The 17,765-nt window shown below is 33.0% G+C and overlaps 1 protein-coding gene and 1 long non-coding RNA gene across 2 annotated transcripts; both read right to left on the bottom strand.

The window, feature by feature from the left end:
• Positions 1–2,080: 2,080 nt before the first annotated feature.
• On the bottom strand, positions 2,081–9,094 carry LOC120080315. The gene is made up of 5 exons (XR_005482468.1): positions 8,848–9,094; positions 3,063–3,086; positions 2,803–2,925; positions 2,580–2,636; positions 2,081–2,426 (listed from the first exon to the last, which is right to left on the bottom strand). It is a non-coding gene; the product is annotated as an uncharacterized LOC120080315 (long non-coding RNA).
• Positions 9,095–10,276: 1,182 nt separating this feature from the next.
• On the bottom strand, positions 10,277–16,033 carry LOC120079062 (acyl carrier protein 1, chloroplastic). The gene is made up of 4 exons (XM_039033254.1): positions 15,875–16,033; positions 15,069–15,170; positions 14,861–14,983; positions 10,277–10,642 (listed from the first exon to the last, which is right to left on the bottom strand). The coding sequence occupies exons 1-4, from the start codon at positions 15,938–15,940 to the stop codon at positions 10,514–10,516; spliced, it is 420 nt and encodes a 139-aa protein (XP_038889182.1). The 5' UTR covers positions 15,941–16,033; the 3' UTR covers positions 10,277–10,513.
• Positions 16,034–17,765: the final 1,732 nt, after the last annotated feature.

Here is a 17,765-nt window from a genome sequence, read left to right as displayed (position 1 = left end):
AATAGTGATGGACTACTATTAACAATGTTTGTAAGGTTCATCCTATTAACAATGTTGAATACATAGTAATGGATGGTGATAAACAATTCCAAGTAAAGCTTATTTTGGGATCTTGCAGCTGTCGAGTATGGGATTTTGATGAAATTTCATGCTCTCATGCACTTGCTGTTCTTTGGATGCTTAACGTGGATACTTATTCCTATGTAGCTGATTATTATTATTCAAGTACGTTGTCATTGACATGTATTTGTTGTGTTCGACTTGTTAAAGTCCATTTAAATTGGAGGGTTGTAGTAGATGACATTACAACATTACCTCCTAATTTTAAACGTTCAACAGGAAGACCTAAAAAAAAAAAAGGATCTGATCCATAGGTGAAGCTAAAAGTAGTTCATTAAAATTTAGTCGATGTTGTTGTAAAGGTCACAATTCTAGGGCTTACAAACTTTGCCAAATTAATCAATGATGTAATCATTATAGTTGCATTTTTTTCATTATATTGCCAAATGGATTGATATTAGAATTTATGAAAGTTATTTTTTCCCTTGATTAGTTCTATTATTGCGTTTGTAAACGAATGGAACAATATCTTTATATGAATAAAATTCTTGAATTTATTTGTTTATATTCATTTTTTGAATTGAAACATGTGATATACACACTTGTACACATAGTAATATACACTGATAGACATTGATAGATACTGATAGGTTTCTATCAGTGTTTATCATTGATACACACTCATATACCATTGTGTTGATATACACTGATATCTTTATATCAATATATATCACTGGTAGATAGTAATTTTTTTTTATTCCTTTTGGCTATTCTGAAAATGAAAATACTTGATAAATTGATGATTGATATATGGATATTAAACTTGTCTAAGGTTCAATTTGAAAGTCAATGTTTCTTCTTTATCATATGATGCAATATATCAATTTTGGTTATTAAAAATTAAATGTAGATTTCATTTTTTATGCAAAAGTTGTTGCAATATTAAGATTACGCGTGGGTTTTTGCATTAATAGGTTGATTCAGTTTTGGCATCAGACAAAGCACTAGAACTAGATGCATTTATAGCATTATAGTAATTGAGTTTATAGTTGATAGATACTAATAGAAATCTATCAATGTACATTTGTGAAATATAGAATTTCTTCCAATAATAACTACCACCGATAGACATTGATAGACTTCTATCAGTGTCTATCATTGATAGAATTCATGATGTATCTAATAGAATTTCATTCAACATATATTTAATAGTGGTTTATTCATCTGTACCAGATAGAATTTCATCCAACATATATACAGAAGTTTAAAAAACTGATAAAATCACAACAGATAGCATCATTAATATAAACTAGAATTCTTAATGATATAATTCTAAAATTAATGTTCATTGTCATTAGTATTGGCAAAATGTAACATTCACAAAATATCATTCACAAAATATAGTTCATTATCAGTAGTATTGTAGTCTTTTTCAGTAACGTTCTAAAATAAAGTTCTAACATTAAGTTTGAGAAGGTTGAGATTTTAGTGGAGAAGGATAAGATTGAGTTTGAGAGTTTAGTTAAGAAATGTTTAAGTCGAACCTTGGAGCACTATCTATTAATGACTGTTTCCTTCTTTTACTTTTTTTTTTCTTTTTTGGAGGGGCTTTTTTCATTATCTTTACTGTTGGTTTCCTTTCTCTCTTCGGACTCTCATTCATAACTTTCCTATCATCATCTAATACTTTTAGTCCAAACTTTCTATGTTCTACTTTTCCTTCACCTTCAACAACCTAAAATAATTGCAATAAGAAAGAATGTTAGTTACATGTTAGAATGGGAAAACTATATATCATGATATCAGGAACTATTTGCATCTATGTAGCAAGAAATATATGAACATAATATTAATATACAAATTGATTTATCATAAAATCTCTTACTATCTACCATTGATAGATAGTGATAGTGGTCATCACTCTCTATTAATGATAAACAGTGATAAACAACTATCACTCTATCCATCATGATATCAACAACTATGTACAAATATCTAGTATAGAACTAGCAACACCAACTATTTATATTTATATAGCAAGAAAGATATGAATATAATATTAACATATAAAAAAATTTATAAAAAAATCTCACTATCTACCATTCATAGATAGTGATAGGGTCTATCACTCTCTATCATGATAGACAGTGATACACCACTATCACTCTATCTATCATGATATCAAATATCTAGTGATAAAGCAGGCAACTATTAGCTTTCTTTTCCCTTAGTTGTTTTATTTTATTTTCAAGTCTTCTATTCTTTTCATTCTCATTTTCTTCTTCAACGTCTTCCTCAACAACTCGCCCCTCTTCCTTACCAACATGCTCTTCTCGTTCAACAACATTCTCTCCTTCTTTTACAGGCTGCAATAAATAAAGTAATGGTATAGTGTTAGACATTGATGGTATAGTGTCTATCACCGATAGACACTGATAGAATTCTATTAATGTCCATCTGTGATAGACACTTCCTGATAGAAGTCTATTATTTAGATTTCTTAAGACTTAAATATTTACCTTATGGTGAAGGTGATCAGTTTTTTCCACATGTTCCATAGCTTCAAATTCAATTTACTGTAATAATACAATATAATGTGTCACTGTTACATAAGAATCAAGGAAGTGATAGAATTGTATATCAATGATGACATTGATAGAAATCTATCAGTGTCTATCACTAATGGGCAGTGATTAACCTCATTGACTTCTAAGAAAAAGTAGCTTAAGAAAGGAATCATACCTTTTCCTTTCCATCATCCAACTCTGGTGTCAATTTTTGTGTTTTTGGGGTTTCCAAAGGTAGAGTTGGAATAAATTTGAAATCATCTTGTGTTTCGGTCACTCATGTTTGTATGTCAAATTCCTAAAACAAAAAAAAAACATAAATCAAACACAAAGATAATAAAAAGAATGATATTCCTATAACAAAAGACACAAATCAAAAGAAACAAAAATGCATCGATAGACAAACTGTCTATTAGTACAAACTTATATACAAACCTTTCCTTCATTCCCAATTTCAATCTACAAGAAAAAAACAAGTTTAAATCGTTTAGTAAATGTATGTTTACATTTAAAAAAATAAAATACCACATGGCAAAAGACTTACCTCAAATATGTATTTCATAACACATTCACCATTTTATCAATGTCATTATTTTCTTCAAGAATTTGTAAGTTACAAGAAGGAGCTTTGTTTTTTTTTTCTATGGTCTCCTCAAGCTCTTTTTTTGTTCTTCTTGCAAAAGTTTTTCAATTGGAAGTCTATCATTTAGTCTTTCCATGATTGTTTTTAACATTTGATGATCTCTTCTTGGTCTGTCAAACTTTTTTTTTTTTGCTCTTTTTCTATCATGTATTGGCCATTTTTCAGTTCTTCTATTTCCTCCATTATATTTTTCTCATGCTCTTTTTTTTCTCCAATTAATTCTTTCATTTCTTTATTTCTTTCTTCTTATGTTTTTCTTTTTCTTTCTATATGTTCCTTCTTCTTTTCTTCCAAATCTGTCAAATATTTTTTATGGTGGTTGATTGTGATTCTTATTCTATTGACACTAATGGAATTACACAAAACTACAAATATAAACACATGTTAAATCATTAGATAGAGAACAAAAAAACACTAGCAAGCTTTGTTATGATTTGGTCTTTTAGTGATAGACACGAATAGTAGACTATCACTGTCTATCAGAGATAGACTACTACCTGTTTTTTGGTAGAAACAAGTGCAATAAAAATGAAGCTAAGAAATTGTAGGAAATACTTACATCATTTCTTTGAAAGATATTCTCTTTAAGATTTCTCCAATGATCAAGTTCCAAGCACTCCAACGATATTATTCTTGGACCTTGATTGCCAATTTTTCTTCCAAATCCAAAATCTAGTGCTGAAAGTTTTGGTATTGTTTCAAATACCCAATAAACTAGTGCCAAAGGAAAACCTTGAAGGCATATAAAATCCTTTTAGAAACCTTCAAGTTGTATGACAATCGTCCCCAAGGATAGGTTTTAAAGGCTTGTTCATTGTCCATTATGTCAACATGTTTCCAATTAACAACATTGTGTCCTTGCCTAGAGATTAAAAAGGACTCCAAGAAGAGGAGGTTTGCCAATTTAACCTTGACACTATCACTTTCAAAATCATGTATGAACTTAAAGCTTCTCTCGAAGTCTTTTTTATCGATTGAATCATCATTCTTAAAGACTCTTTCCCTAAGTTCAGAGGTTTTATCTTTTTCTTCTAAATCTATGGGAGGTAGTTGAGTACAACTTGTGATTAAGCAAATTTCTTTTAATCTAAATTCTACTATATACCCATTAAAGTTAAAAGCCAAGACATTTGGCTTCCTTGTGATGCATTGTTTTCTTATAAGGTAGTTTATGAATTTTGTGGGCATTTTTTCAATGTTTAGATTTAGAAAGTGGCCGAAAGGACCGTTTTTAAAATTATTTAAACTTCTATAATCTAATTGCTTCTTTATAGTTTGTATTACATCTAATGAGATGCGTATTGTTATCCTCAAAGCTTTGTTCTAGTCTTGCATTATTATTTGATGTTCATGTTCCTGTTGCACCTGTTTAAATATACAACTATCAGCAATAAGCAAGTGATATATGACTATAGTAGTAGACAATACTAGATTCTATCATTGACTATCACTCACTATTATCATTCAATGAACATTAGTAAAGTCTATCTTTATCTATTAACGATAGACAGTGATAGACTTCTATCACTGTCTATCGATGATAGATATTAATAGACTTCTATCACTTCTATCGTTGATAGTGTCTATCATTGTCTATCAAATACTTTTTTATATACTAAAGCATGAAATCAATCCTATAAGCAAAACAAATATTAAAACACCAATGGTAAGTAGCCCCCCGGCCAAACATATTTAAGAAAACATATGTATACACTGGTAGTGGTATCAATGACAGACAACACAGAGAACTTTCAATGTCTCTCACAGATAGATACTAATAAACTCTATTAGTGTCTATCTGTGATAAACATTGATAGAAAAATTCTATCTCTGTCTATCGATATCATTGGTAGACAATGATAGATTTCTATCACTTTTGTCACGACCCTCTCCCAGACTTCGACCTTTATCTAGGAGGAGGCGTGATGTCAACAGATATCACTCTTTCATGACAACCATTAATCACTTTTTACTAGTTTCCTTTTAACAATATTTAATACTACAACGGAAAACTTAATGGAACAAATGAAATCACATGCTTTGTTTAGGAAACCAGTTTAAATTTAAATTACGTTTACAAATGTAGCCTCATCCCCACTACAAAACTCTTTTAGTACTATTTCTAACTTGTGGCAAACCTTGATCAATCTCTGCAACCTAGACTCTTCTGCTACCTGTGAAGAAAACACAGAAAATAAAACATGAGCTTCACAAAGCTCAGTGAGTGGAATCATAATTATAAGTCTCTTTCAACTTATAAACATTATATCATGAGGTTATTATGTATACCTCCGTCATTGAATGAAGCTTTTCACAAATCGACCTACACACATGGTAAATAGTTAACATTGCACATCTCTAAACATTCATCAACCTATGTGCACATAGTTCTCCCTTTCATGAGCTCAGAAGGTAGGCTCGTCAGCCCTCTGACCATCTCACTCAAGGTTTTCCCCTCCCACAAACTCAGGAACTAGACTTCTCGATCCCTTGACCATCCTATGAGATTTCATCTTGGGCTCACGTGCTAGGTCCATAGACCCTCTGACCATCCCAACCTCATGCTCATCTCATAGTATAAGCATTCATTCATAAACCATAGCATATTAATTTGGAATATGCTTAAAATACTAAAAGAAGAAACCACTCACAGTGATCCGCTAAGATTGCTTTTCCTTCCTAGTTCACCCAATTTCCCTTAATCTCCTATTGGACCCTATTTCAGATCAACCTTCAAACTTAGATTACTCACTCTTTCAGGCCTTATCTCAAGATATTTCCTTCTACAAAAATGTGTGAAAATTTCTTAACTAGTTTACCTTAGAGTTTCGCTTTGAGATTCCCTTTCAAAAGTTCAGAGTCTTAAGTTCACTCCACCTAGCCCGGCTATCTCCCCACTAGTGCACACCTCCCAGTTTTCCTTGGATTTGACAGCCTTAGAGTTAGAGTTCCTTCATGGCAGCCCTCATACCAAAACTACATTCAATTTAAAAGCTTTTAGTCTAAAAATCACCTAATTTGCACGAGTAGTTTGGAATAACTTCTCGTTTGAACTTAACCCAGGCGTCTGTCCATACACTCAGCTCCTTCCAATGCCTTTGTTTTGACCTCCATCCGATTAGCGTTGCTTTTCCTCTGTTCAACACACGGATTTCTCTCACTTTCTCTTTTTCTCAGTGATCTTTACGAATTAAAATATTTTATGAGTTGAAGTGAAGCATTCTACCCTATTTATAGGCATCTTACCCTTTACCTTCACTCGACACCTCCTCCTTTGAGCATGTCCAAGCGTTTTTCTCTCAATCTGCGAACGCCCAACCACATCCACCTCCTATTTAATGTGTCCTCCTCATGCTTAAGACTCTCTTTGCATGAATATTTATTCGTCCAGCTTCTACTAACTCAATCTCAAACTTCTCTTGGTACAACCATTTGTCCAGATAAGTTCATCAGTCTTGCGTAACGCAAGCCTCAGCACCGCTCCATCGTGCAGTTCTTGCATCTATCGTTTAGCTCCATCGTCTATTAAATATCTCGCTGTCGCTTAACAACCAGCTCTCTCGTTGTAATCATCTAGTGTTTGCGTCCATCACATAGCACCAACGCCCCATCGTGTAGCTCAATCGTTTAGTAAACGATCTCACTCACAACGATCTCGCGCATAATCTATCGCTTAGCTGCCACGCCCATCGTTTAGCTTTATCGTGTAGCACCGACGCCATATAATCTAATGTATCCGCTCATCGCATAGCATCATCGCCCAACACCTGCGTTTATTGCATAACACCTATCGTTTAGTATTCTACCTATCGTGTAGCGCCATCGTGTAATCTATCGCCAACGCCCCCATTGCTTAACACTATCGTCCATTGCATAGCGCTTATCGTTCAGCGTGACCCTTCGCATCATCTAGCACCGCACCTTGCCGCACGATCGCCTATCGTATCCCTGAACTCTATGCATTTGCTACACGATCTCCTACCTTATAGTGTGGCACCGCTCATTTGCTACACGGTCGCCTACCTCATCGCGTAGCGCCACTCATTTGCTACATAATTGTCTGCCTAGCGCCTTGCGCTCAACATCTCGCTTTCTCCGCTCTCGCTCACGCATTTTCAACGCATGGGTGACTTTAGGCAACGCCTTGGCCAATCATGCGTTCAACCTTACAAATTCACACATGGTTGCCTTCGGCTTCATAGTATACTTAGCCTCATCTCATGCATTAACACCAAATGCATGATTTCTTTTGACTTTACACTTAGCCAAATTTTCCACTAGTTTAATTCCAAACTTTTTAAGAAATATTTATTCAACACTTAGAATTTCTTCCTTTTTGGCATAGGGAGTCATACTTTGTTAAATTCTCTTAATTACTAGTTTAAGTAGGGAAATCAAAATTCAGGTTTCACAACTTTCTATCAAGTTTCATATGTACTTCTTTTCTTTGTATCACTGTCATGAAGTCAATCCTATAAGCAAACTAAACTGAAACAAAACAAATATCAAAACATATACAATCCAATAAGTAGTCCCTAGCCAAACAACCAAATATCAAAACGTATACAATCGAGTCAAACATATATAAGAAAGAAAATATATGTATCATTGAGCAATAATTAACCCCCATCAAAATATTTATAAGAAAATATATCAAGAAAACAATCAAAATATCAATAAATAATAAATAATGGAAAAAAAAACATATCTATCCTTATATAGTGATAGAAAGAACTGATAGTGGTAAATCACTGTCTATCATTGATAGATGGTGATAGAACACTTTCAATGTCTATCTGTGATAGACACTGATAGTAGTCTATTAGTATCTATTTGTGATTATCAGTATTTAATTGTGATAGACATTGATAGAAAACTTCTATCTCTGACTACCATGGTCTATATATGTACTTCTTTATCAACTGAAACTATGAAATCAATCAAAATAAACTCCAAAAAAAAAAAAAAAAACAAATATCAAAACACCAAACCAACCAACCATGTATATAATCCAATAACTAGCCCCCACCAAATATATCTAATAAAATATATCTATCATTAAGCAAACAAACAAACAATCAAAATATAATAATGGAAATGTATCTATCACTCTCCATCAAGCAAACATTCAAAATATAATAATGAAAACATATCTATCACTCTATCAATTATAAATAGGGATAGAATACTTTCAATGTCTATCATAGATAGATATTGATAGTGGTGTATCAATGTCTATCAGTGATAGATCATTGTCAATGTCTATCACAGATAGACACTTATATACTACTATCAATTTCTATCTGTGATAGTCATTAAAAGCGTTCCATCACTGTCTATCATTGATAGAGAGTGATAGAGCACTATCATAGGTTTGTCTGTACCTTCAGTTTTAGTTTCTCTTGTTCTCCTTTTTTAGTTTTTTTTCTTCTTCTTATTTTTAATAGTCTTCTTTTTTATTTTGTTTACCATATGTACACAAAATTTAGGGTTAATAAATATTACTACTAAACAATAATTAGACTTAATAACTATAATTACTCATAAATTGATGAGAAAAAAAGAAAAGAGATATACCTTTTGAAGTTGAATAGTTACTGATGTAGTGATAGAAAAAAGATGTGGCAAGAAGGACTTGTAGCGACAGCGGAAGAAGGATTAAGAAGAAGAAGAGGACCAAGAAGTAGCGGACAAGGACGAAAATGAAGCAGTGGACGAAAAAGAATGAAAATAGAAAATAAGATGAAGCAACGTCGATGGAAGAAGGGGAAGAAGAAGAAGAAGAAGAAAGCAATTTTGAGAGAATTTCTTGAATGATGAAAGAGAGAGGAAAAAAGAACAAAAATAGAAAAAGAAGATGAAGTGTTCAAACGATGAAATGGACAGGATTATGAAGACGAAGCGTCATTCGTTGGAGGAAAAAACCCTCAGAGAAAATTGCATCGATTAATCATTGATGATTCGGGTCTCCGAGTCGGGTTTCCACCTTTTCTCCCTTTTTTTGCATTTGGGTTGGGTTTTTTTCGATATTTTACACTATTTTTTTGTGTTTGATTGGGCGGTAATGATTTCCTAATTTTTTTTTATATAAATTATAAATACTTTGACCCACTTTTCTGATAATTTACAACAATATTAACTTTTTTAACGCATTCTTAGACTGCTTTCAACCGCTTTGGAGTTGGAGTCATTTTTGTTACCGACTTCATATCACCTTTGTCATGTACAACACTGATAATTAATCGATTTTGTACACACTTACAATTATTCAAAATCAATTCAATATTTAACTCAAAACTTTTAAACGCATGTTTCATATTATTAAAATTGATTTTAAATTATTAAAAGCATTTTTCTAATCAATTTTGATAAAAAAAAATTAACATTTTCATAATCACTTACAAGCATGTCATAATAAATTTCTATCCATGTTTTCACATTTAAAGGTGAATCAACATTTGTATTAGTTCGTAAAAAATTCATGACATTAACTATTTATTAATTTAACCATCATGGATTGACCTAGTGATAATGAGAACATATAAAAAAAAAATTATAGAACTAGGAGATGATGAGTTTAATCCATGGTAACCATTTATCTAGAATTTAATATCCTATTGGTTTCCTTGTCAAATATATTGTAGAGTCGAAAGGAAGATGTGCTTAAGTTGACCAGGTACTCACAAATATTAAAAAAAAAACTATTTATTAATTTAAATAATTTCTAAAAATGTTTGTCGGACACTTTATATGGGTTGTACTCGAAGGATTGCTTCAAATCCCACGTAATAAGTTCAAGAATTCCCAAGAGATAATGAAAGATATTCAAATGGGAAGTGATTAGGGGTTCGTGTTTCAATTCTTAATCCCCAAGAACAAGAATCAAGATCTTTTTTCTTTACGATAGTGCAACATATGAAGCTGAGGATTGGAACTCTTACCTTTTGAATCAATAATTTATGTCTAAATCCCATTGAAACCATAGAACCATGATTAGATTGACATATTTTCTGGAAAAGAGAATTACTAGGAAACAAAAGCCATATAATTATTTTAAGACCTAATACATTAATTAGCATTAAAATGTAGATTAAAGAGAGAGGGAGAGAGATCGAAGACTACAGCCTCTTTCAAATACCAGTGTGATGACATGACATGGACAGTGCGAGTAAAAGAAACCGAAGGGCAAAAGGGTAAAAAAGGGGGGCTTGCTCGGCTCACCCTTGAAGGAGTGGGAATATATTTAAGCACTCTTTTTGAGGATGAGATCCTCAATCATATCTGCAGCCTCTTGAACGGTTGTGATGCTCTGTGCGCTCTCCTCTTCCACACTTATCCCAAACTCTTCTTCAAGTCCCATCACGATCTCCACCTGATCCAACCATATCAAGATATATGTATATTTTTGCATTGCATGCCAAATCATTCAAAACTTGTATAAATCTCTCCCTAATCTTAATTTTGATGATTTTCCTTCTTTGTATAAAATTGTGTTGAAAATTAATGAATTAATTGATGAGAGTTGAGAAAATTAAAGGATGATAGTTAATTAAGTATGTTAATGTAGGGGCTAATTTTGTAGAATTTCACATGAATTAAGTGTAGAATTTTAATTATTCCATGTATGTTTAATTAGGGTGTGAGTTAGGGTGTGAGTTATGTATTTAATTTTACTCATGATAATCCTATAAATAGGATTGACAAATAGGATTGACATTTATATTATTGATGTAACCAAGTGAGTGGAAGAATACACAAAGAAATTTAGTTGGAAGAGTTTTCCAAATAAGTATTTTTGTTTTCTCTCAAATATTCTTTTGTTGATTATTTATTTGTGATTATTTATATTTATTTCTTTGTTGATTATTTAGATGATCTTTCAAATGGATGTTAAATCGGCGTTCTTGAATGGATATTTTGAAAGAAGTATACTTAGAACAACCTCTTGGCTATATTGTGAAAGGTTAAGAAGATAAAGTCTTGAAATTAAAGAAGGCATTGTATAGATTGAAACAAATGCCTATAATGTAAAATAGCAAAATCAACAACTATTTCCTTAACAATGGGTATTTGAGACGTCCTTATGAACATTCTCTATATATTAAGACTAATGATCATGGAGATATTTTGTTGGTTTGTCAGTATGTGGACAAGAAAATGTGCAAGTATGTTTGAAGATCTCAAGAAGGCAATGACCCAAGAATTTAAATGACAGATATTGGGCTGATGTCATATTATCTTAGCATTGAGGTGAAAATGAATGTATTCTTATCTCTTAAGAACAATATGCAAGAGAAATTCTAGAGAAGTTCAAGATGATCAATTCTAATCCTCTCACAATTTCAATTGAAGTTAAGATAAAATGGTCCAAATATGAAGAAGGAGATGTTGATCCCTCATATTTCAAAAGCTTAATTGGAAGTTTAAGATATTTGACTTGCACACGACCAGATAATCTTTTCAGCGTTGGATTGGTGAGTCGATTTAGGGAATCTCCTACAATTACTAATTTGAAAATGACACCTCAAAGGTACGCTTGATTATGGATTATTTTATTTTCAATCTAAAGAATTCAAGCTTGATGATTATTGTGATAGTGACTGGGTTGGAGATGTTAATGACCAAACAAGTACAAGTGGATATATGTTTTTTTCCAACAACTTTTACTTGGAGTTCTAAGAAGCAACCTAGTGAGACATTGTCTACTTGTGAGGTAGAATATATTGCTGCAGCCTCATGTATTTATCATGCAATTTGGTTAAGGAATTTTCTAAAGAAAGTTGGAATTTTGCAAGATGATGCAATTGTGATCCATGTAGATAATAAGTCAACAATTGCTCTAGCAAAGAATCCAATGTATCCTAATCATAGCAAGCACATTGATACAAGATTTTATTTTACCAGTGATTGTATTTCAAGAAAGGAGGTTCAAATTGAATATGTGATTAAAATGCGGATATTTTTACAAAGCCACCCAAAGTTGATATGTTTAACAAATTAACAACTTTGCTTGGAGTTTAAGGGGATGTTGAAAATTAAACATGTTTTAATTAGATAAGTTATAGATGAATTAATTTGTGAGAGTTGAAAATATTAAAATATGAGAGTTAATTAAGTATGTTAACGTAGGAGTTAATTTAGTAGAGTTTCACATGAATTAAGTGTAGGATTTTAATTGTTCCATGTATGTTTAATTAGAGTGTGAGTTATGTATTTAAGTTTTCCCATGACAATCCTATAAATAGGATTGACATTTACATTATTGATGAAACCAAATGAGAAGAAAAATACACAGAAATTTAGTTTGAAGAGTTTTCCAAATAAGTACTTTTGTTTTCTCTCAAATATTCTTTTGTTGATTATTTATTTGTGAGTGTTCATCATACGCTTCCAACAAATTGAGTATGTGAAACAAAATAATATACATGAACATGGTTAAACTGATTTAGACATATATCATCGACCAAGAGATCGAACCTAAATATTGTTTAAACCCAAAAAAGAAATCACAAAAAAAAGACATTTATTTTCGAAGAGAGGGGGGAAAATGTGTTGCCTCACTCTACTATTAGTTCTAAAGAAAGAGCATTGCTCAGCCTAGGAAATGTGCTGCCTCACCCTACTATTAGTTCTAAGAAAAAGACATTTCATACCTTTTATCCAAAGAGCAATAACAAAAAAAAAAATGTTGCCTCACCCTACTATTAGTTCTAGAAAATTAGCTCCCCTTTTCTTTACTACAAAAGAAAAAGTTTAGAAAAATATTTTTAAAAAATTGCCACTTGGCAGTATTTCATTGGATGAAACTTGGTCTACACCCTAAGTTTTTTCCCCTTAAAATAATTAATACACTGTTATTTAAACTCAAATCGGCTGTGAAACCACTATTCAAACATATCCTTCCAAAAAGTTCATAATGGTTGAAATATGTATAGATGAATTTGATATATCCAAAAAAATCGAAAGGTTCGATATCTTCAACATCCTCTATAAACATAGAATAAAAAAGAGTAATTATTTTAAATGACAAAACTGCTGAAAATATTTTTCAATATAACAAAATATCGTAAATAAGTTGGCTCATTTTTCTAAATTTAAAAATAGTCAAACATAAAACATAAAAATTATAAATAAATAGATAAGTAACTCATCTATTAATCCCAATATAAATATGAATAGATAGTGTACAAAAAAAATTAATTATTAATTTAATTGATATTGTAAACTTTTATGATTTAGATAATATCATATAAAACAATATTTTATTGATAAATTCAGAAATCTCGACATTGATATTTTGATCCCATTAATAGCCCTGACAAATTTTAATGGGAAAATCATTTTCATAAAATTTTTCAAGTACACATTTATTAGCTCTGGGATAATAATGTTAATAATATAGACTTACAAGCCTGAGGGATTTTCCTGCGTAGCCTAAAAGACCTATTTGACATAGTTATAGCTTAACCAAAAATATATAAACTTAAGAGCCGTAATTAAGATATTTTCAAGTTCAAAGTTTCTATTAAATATATAGTTAAAGGTATACAAGGGATGTCTTTAACCATATATTTAATATAGGATAATAGGGATACACCCATCTTTGTGGGTAAACTTATCCATTACTCACATAAAAGAAATATTAAAATATTCCTAAAAAACAAAATTTGCGACATGATAACTTATGATTGAATAATTTGGTGGAACTAGAGATGTCCATTTAACCAGCGGGACCCGCCCTTCCCCGAATACACAGGGAATGGGGAGGAAGTGGGAAATTTTTCCCATTTAAATTCCCCGTCCCTGCCCCACCCCAAGTATATATATACATACTCGCGGTGGGGCGAGGAGGGGAGTCCCTGGACGGGATATATAATATTATAATATTAATATATATTAATATATATATATATATATATAATTATAAACCTAAAGCAATTAGGTCCTCTACTGAGTGCTGCTCGCCGCGCTCACCTCACAACTCAAGTCAATGCTCTCGTCTCGTCACTACTCAAAGTCACTGGCACCGCTCTCATCCACTACTCACAGTCACCGCTCTCGTCTGGTCTAACTCGTTTGAGTCTCTTGTCTGGTCTGAGTCACCATCAGCTGGTTGAATCTCTCGTCTGGTCTCAGTCACTCCCTCACAGTCTCTCATCTGAGTCGACTACTCTCTCCGCCGCCGACACCCCACTACCAACTCTCCCTCCAGGCGGGGAATTTTTCCCCGCGGGGAATCTCCGCCCCATTCCTCGTAGGGAAATTCACGGAGACGGGGACGGGGACAGGGACGACTTCCCCGTCCCCGTCCCGTGGACATGTCTAGTGGGATGCATAAAAATAGGTGCCTAAGATGCACATAAATATTTTTCTTTAATACATAGTAAACTATTGTCTTAACTATATATTTAATATATATATATATGGATAAAGACATGCATGCAAAGGACGTTGGCCGTCTTTGTCACAGCTTTAGCAGCTTTTTGTGTGTGCTTTTTAGGATGTTCTTGTAAAAAAAAAATCTTAAAATAAAAAATAAAAGACATGCAAAGGATAAATTTTATGAAACATGAGCAGTACAGGACTTTACCGTGTCAAGAGAATCAGCTCCAAGCGTTGAAAATTTGGACTCGCCATTAACAGTGGAATCATCTGGCAATGCCAATTGCTTCTTCACTATTCTGCTAACCTTTTCAACTGTCTCTGGTTTGGCCTGTTCCACAGCGCACACAGTTAACATCATAATGCAACAGTAATTAGCGTTTTTCCCGAATAACATGCAGCAAAATAGGACTTACAGCACATGAAATTCGAAGCGACTGTAATCTTCTAGAAGAGAAATTGTTTCTCCCTTGGTAAGAAAACGAAACCGTCTTTGAACCAGAAATCTTGGATATTGCCTGCTTATCAAGAAACAATTCACCAAAATGATCAGCAGAGAGAACATATATGATCTAGTCTCATATAGCTCAAAAACTCAAAAGAACAATAAAAAAATGATAATTAATACATACATACAGTAATACAGAGAATTTTTCAGGACATAAGGACTTCAAGTTGGCTGATCATCATAATTAGAACGGTAAACCATTATATAAGTAAGGATTTGAAGATCGCATGTAATTTATGGTCTATTGACCTTTTGTTGGTCCTGATACTTCCTAGAAACCAATTTGGAGGTAGATGAGAGCAAATAGATCGAAAGTTATTCCCTTCTACCCCTCCGGCCCTAAATAGCCGTGAAAATTAGGGAAGAAATTCAAATCAGTATTTGAAATAACACGAATTAAAGTAAAACAACACAATTAAGAGAAATGAAATATTTTGAAATCAAAGAAGTGATGCAAAGTCCATCATACATGCGTTTCATAGCCATGCAATACAATCACAACACCGATTGAAACCAATGCTCCAAACTTCGTAATTAACGACATTGAAAGAGAAATCGACGCAAAAATCGAGATAGAAAGGATTAGAATTAAGAAGAACAAATCCGAGGCAATGGATTATACAGAAAAACGAGAGATGACAAACATGAAATCGTACAACGGATCCATTGAATGCACGCAATGAAGAAAAGAGAAAAAGGAATTGGAAATTTTACAGCGATTTGGCGCGATTGAGGAGCTGCAGATCGCAGACAGGATGATGAAGCTGTGATCGAAGCCATTGATGGACTGGTAGAGAGAAAAAGGGAGAGAGAATTTGGAGTGGCGAAAAGTGGAAATGGGACGGAGAAAGCAAAGCGAGCAAGTTCGTGGCCGTTGCAAGAGCTTAAATAGGCAGCTTGTTTGTGGATTTTTTTTTTTTTTTTTCCTTTTGTTTATTTCGGAATAAAATAACAAGGAACAATATGGACAAAGTACGGGAACGGAGGATCCAATGGAGCTCTCTTATGGGCCTGTTTAGTGGGCCTGCAATGTTTTTGGGCTGGTTTACAAATGGCCCTTGGAATTACGGGAACTTTCATTAGCAATTTTGCTTCTAAAAATGGACTTTGGATATATTTTACACATTTGTCCAAATATCCTTTTTTTCCCTTACAAATAGGCTAATGAACTATTTTTACAACAAATATTGTAGGGCATTTACGTCTCAATTCATACAACTATTTAAACAATTAAAATTCTCTTTGAAAAGAAAACTAAAAAGGAAATTAGGGAAAAAGAAAAGAGTTTTTTTTATATTCATGGCCGTCTTTATGATTTTTTACTCGCCCCCCTCCACAAACACATGAAATCTAACCTTATGCTTTAGCCAAAGCGCACTTTCAACATTTTAAATGACATCACACTAGGGAAGAACTTCCCAGCCGGATGATTGCTTATCCATGACTCGATGATAGGCCAGTTCGACATCACTTTTCTCACGTTTTTTTCCATTCAGCATCGCCTTGCATGAGAGGGGTCCATCCCAGTCTGTGTTGAATTTTATGTCTTAAACTCGTAGATAGAAAATGTAAATAATTGACTATCATCAATAAAGAGTTATTGATGTTATTTCAATAAATGTTATTAATTGTATTGTATTTATTTTGTTTTACTAACCCTAAATCCAATAAACTAACATTCTAGGAAATTTTATGAGTCTTGAGTTGTATGTGGAGACATATGTGGAGACATATGTGGATCAATATTCAAGATACAACCTAAAGGATCTATAGTATAAGATAAGGCGGGGTACCTTATCGTAGTGACACTATGGATACGACCCACTGTGTATTTGATACTAACACAATGATACAATGCATTCATGTAAGTGACATGCGAATGGAGGTATCCTATGCAATGAGTTTGCATAAGACTGGACCGCAAAATAATAACCACTAGATGTAACTTCGTTGACTAGTTAAGTTCCTATTTGAATAGGATGACCTAGGCAACTTAGTATTAATCTTGTGTGTATTATGAACTCCTATTCACGAGGTATTGTTCTTTGGTTTGTATGGATGAGAGTCGCTAGTTCACTAACTCAATATGTCTACCATTTTGGGGACAATACTGAGTGAGGAGCTGGAAACATAATAATACAAGATGAATTTTACTCCTTCCTGACTATAGGGTAAGTAGATGAGTGCTTCCTTAAGTAGTGTCTCCAGGAATTGAACAAAGGACTCTACCCTCTCACTGGCCTGAGAGTGGTTTCTGATTGGACCATAAACAAGTTGTTCATTAGAAAAGCACTGATACTTAAGGATAACGAGGTAACTCAGGAGAAACGATAATTTTGGCTCAGCTGATGTTATGAACAATCATGAAGGACTAACCTACTGTTATTGGTCTGTATCCGTGGACATAGAAACATATATGTAGTGAGAAGAGTGCAATTGTGGATTTTTAGTAGAGTGTACCCACAATTAATGAATATTGATTAATGGGGTTAATGAGTTTAGTCAATTAATCTCATGTCATTGGAGCTTCTAATCTATAGGTCCATGAGGTCTCATTCCTAGCTCGTAAAGGGTATTGAGATAATTATGGCTTGAATAGAGTTTG

The sequence above is a fragment of the Benincasa hispida genome, chromosome 6, assembly GCF_009727055.1.
Source record: "Benincasa hispida cultivar B227 chromosome 6, ASM972705v1, whole genome shotgun sequence".
Lineage (NCBI taxonomy): Eukaryota > Viridiplantae > Streptophyta > Magnoliopsida > Cucurbitales > Cucurbitaceae > Benincasa > Benincasa hispida.
Note: the sequence above shows the minus strand (reverse complement) of the source record. Positions and strands in the feature narration are given on the sequence as shown.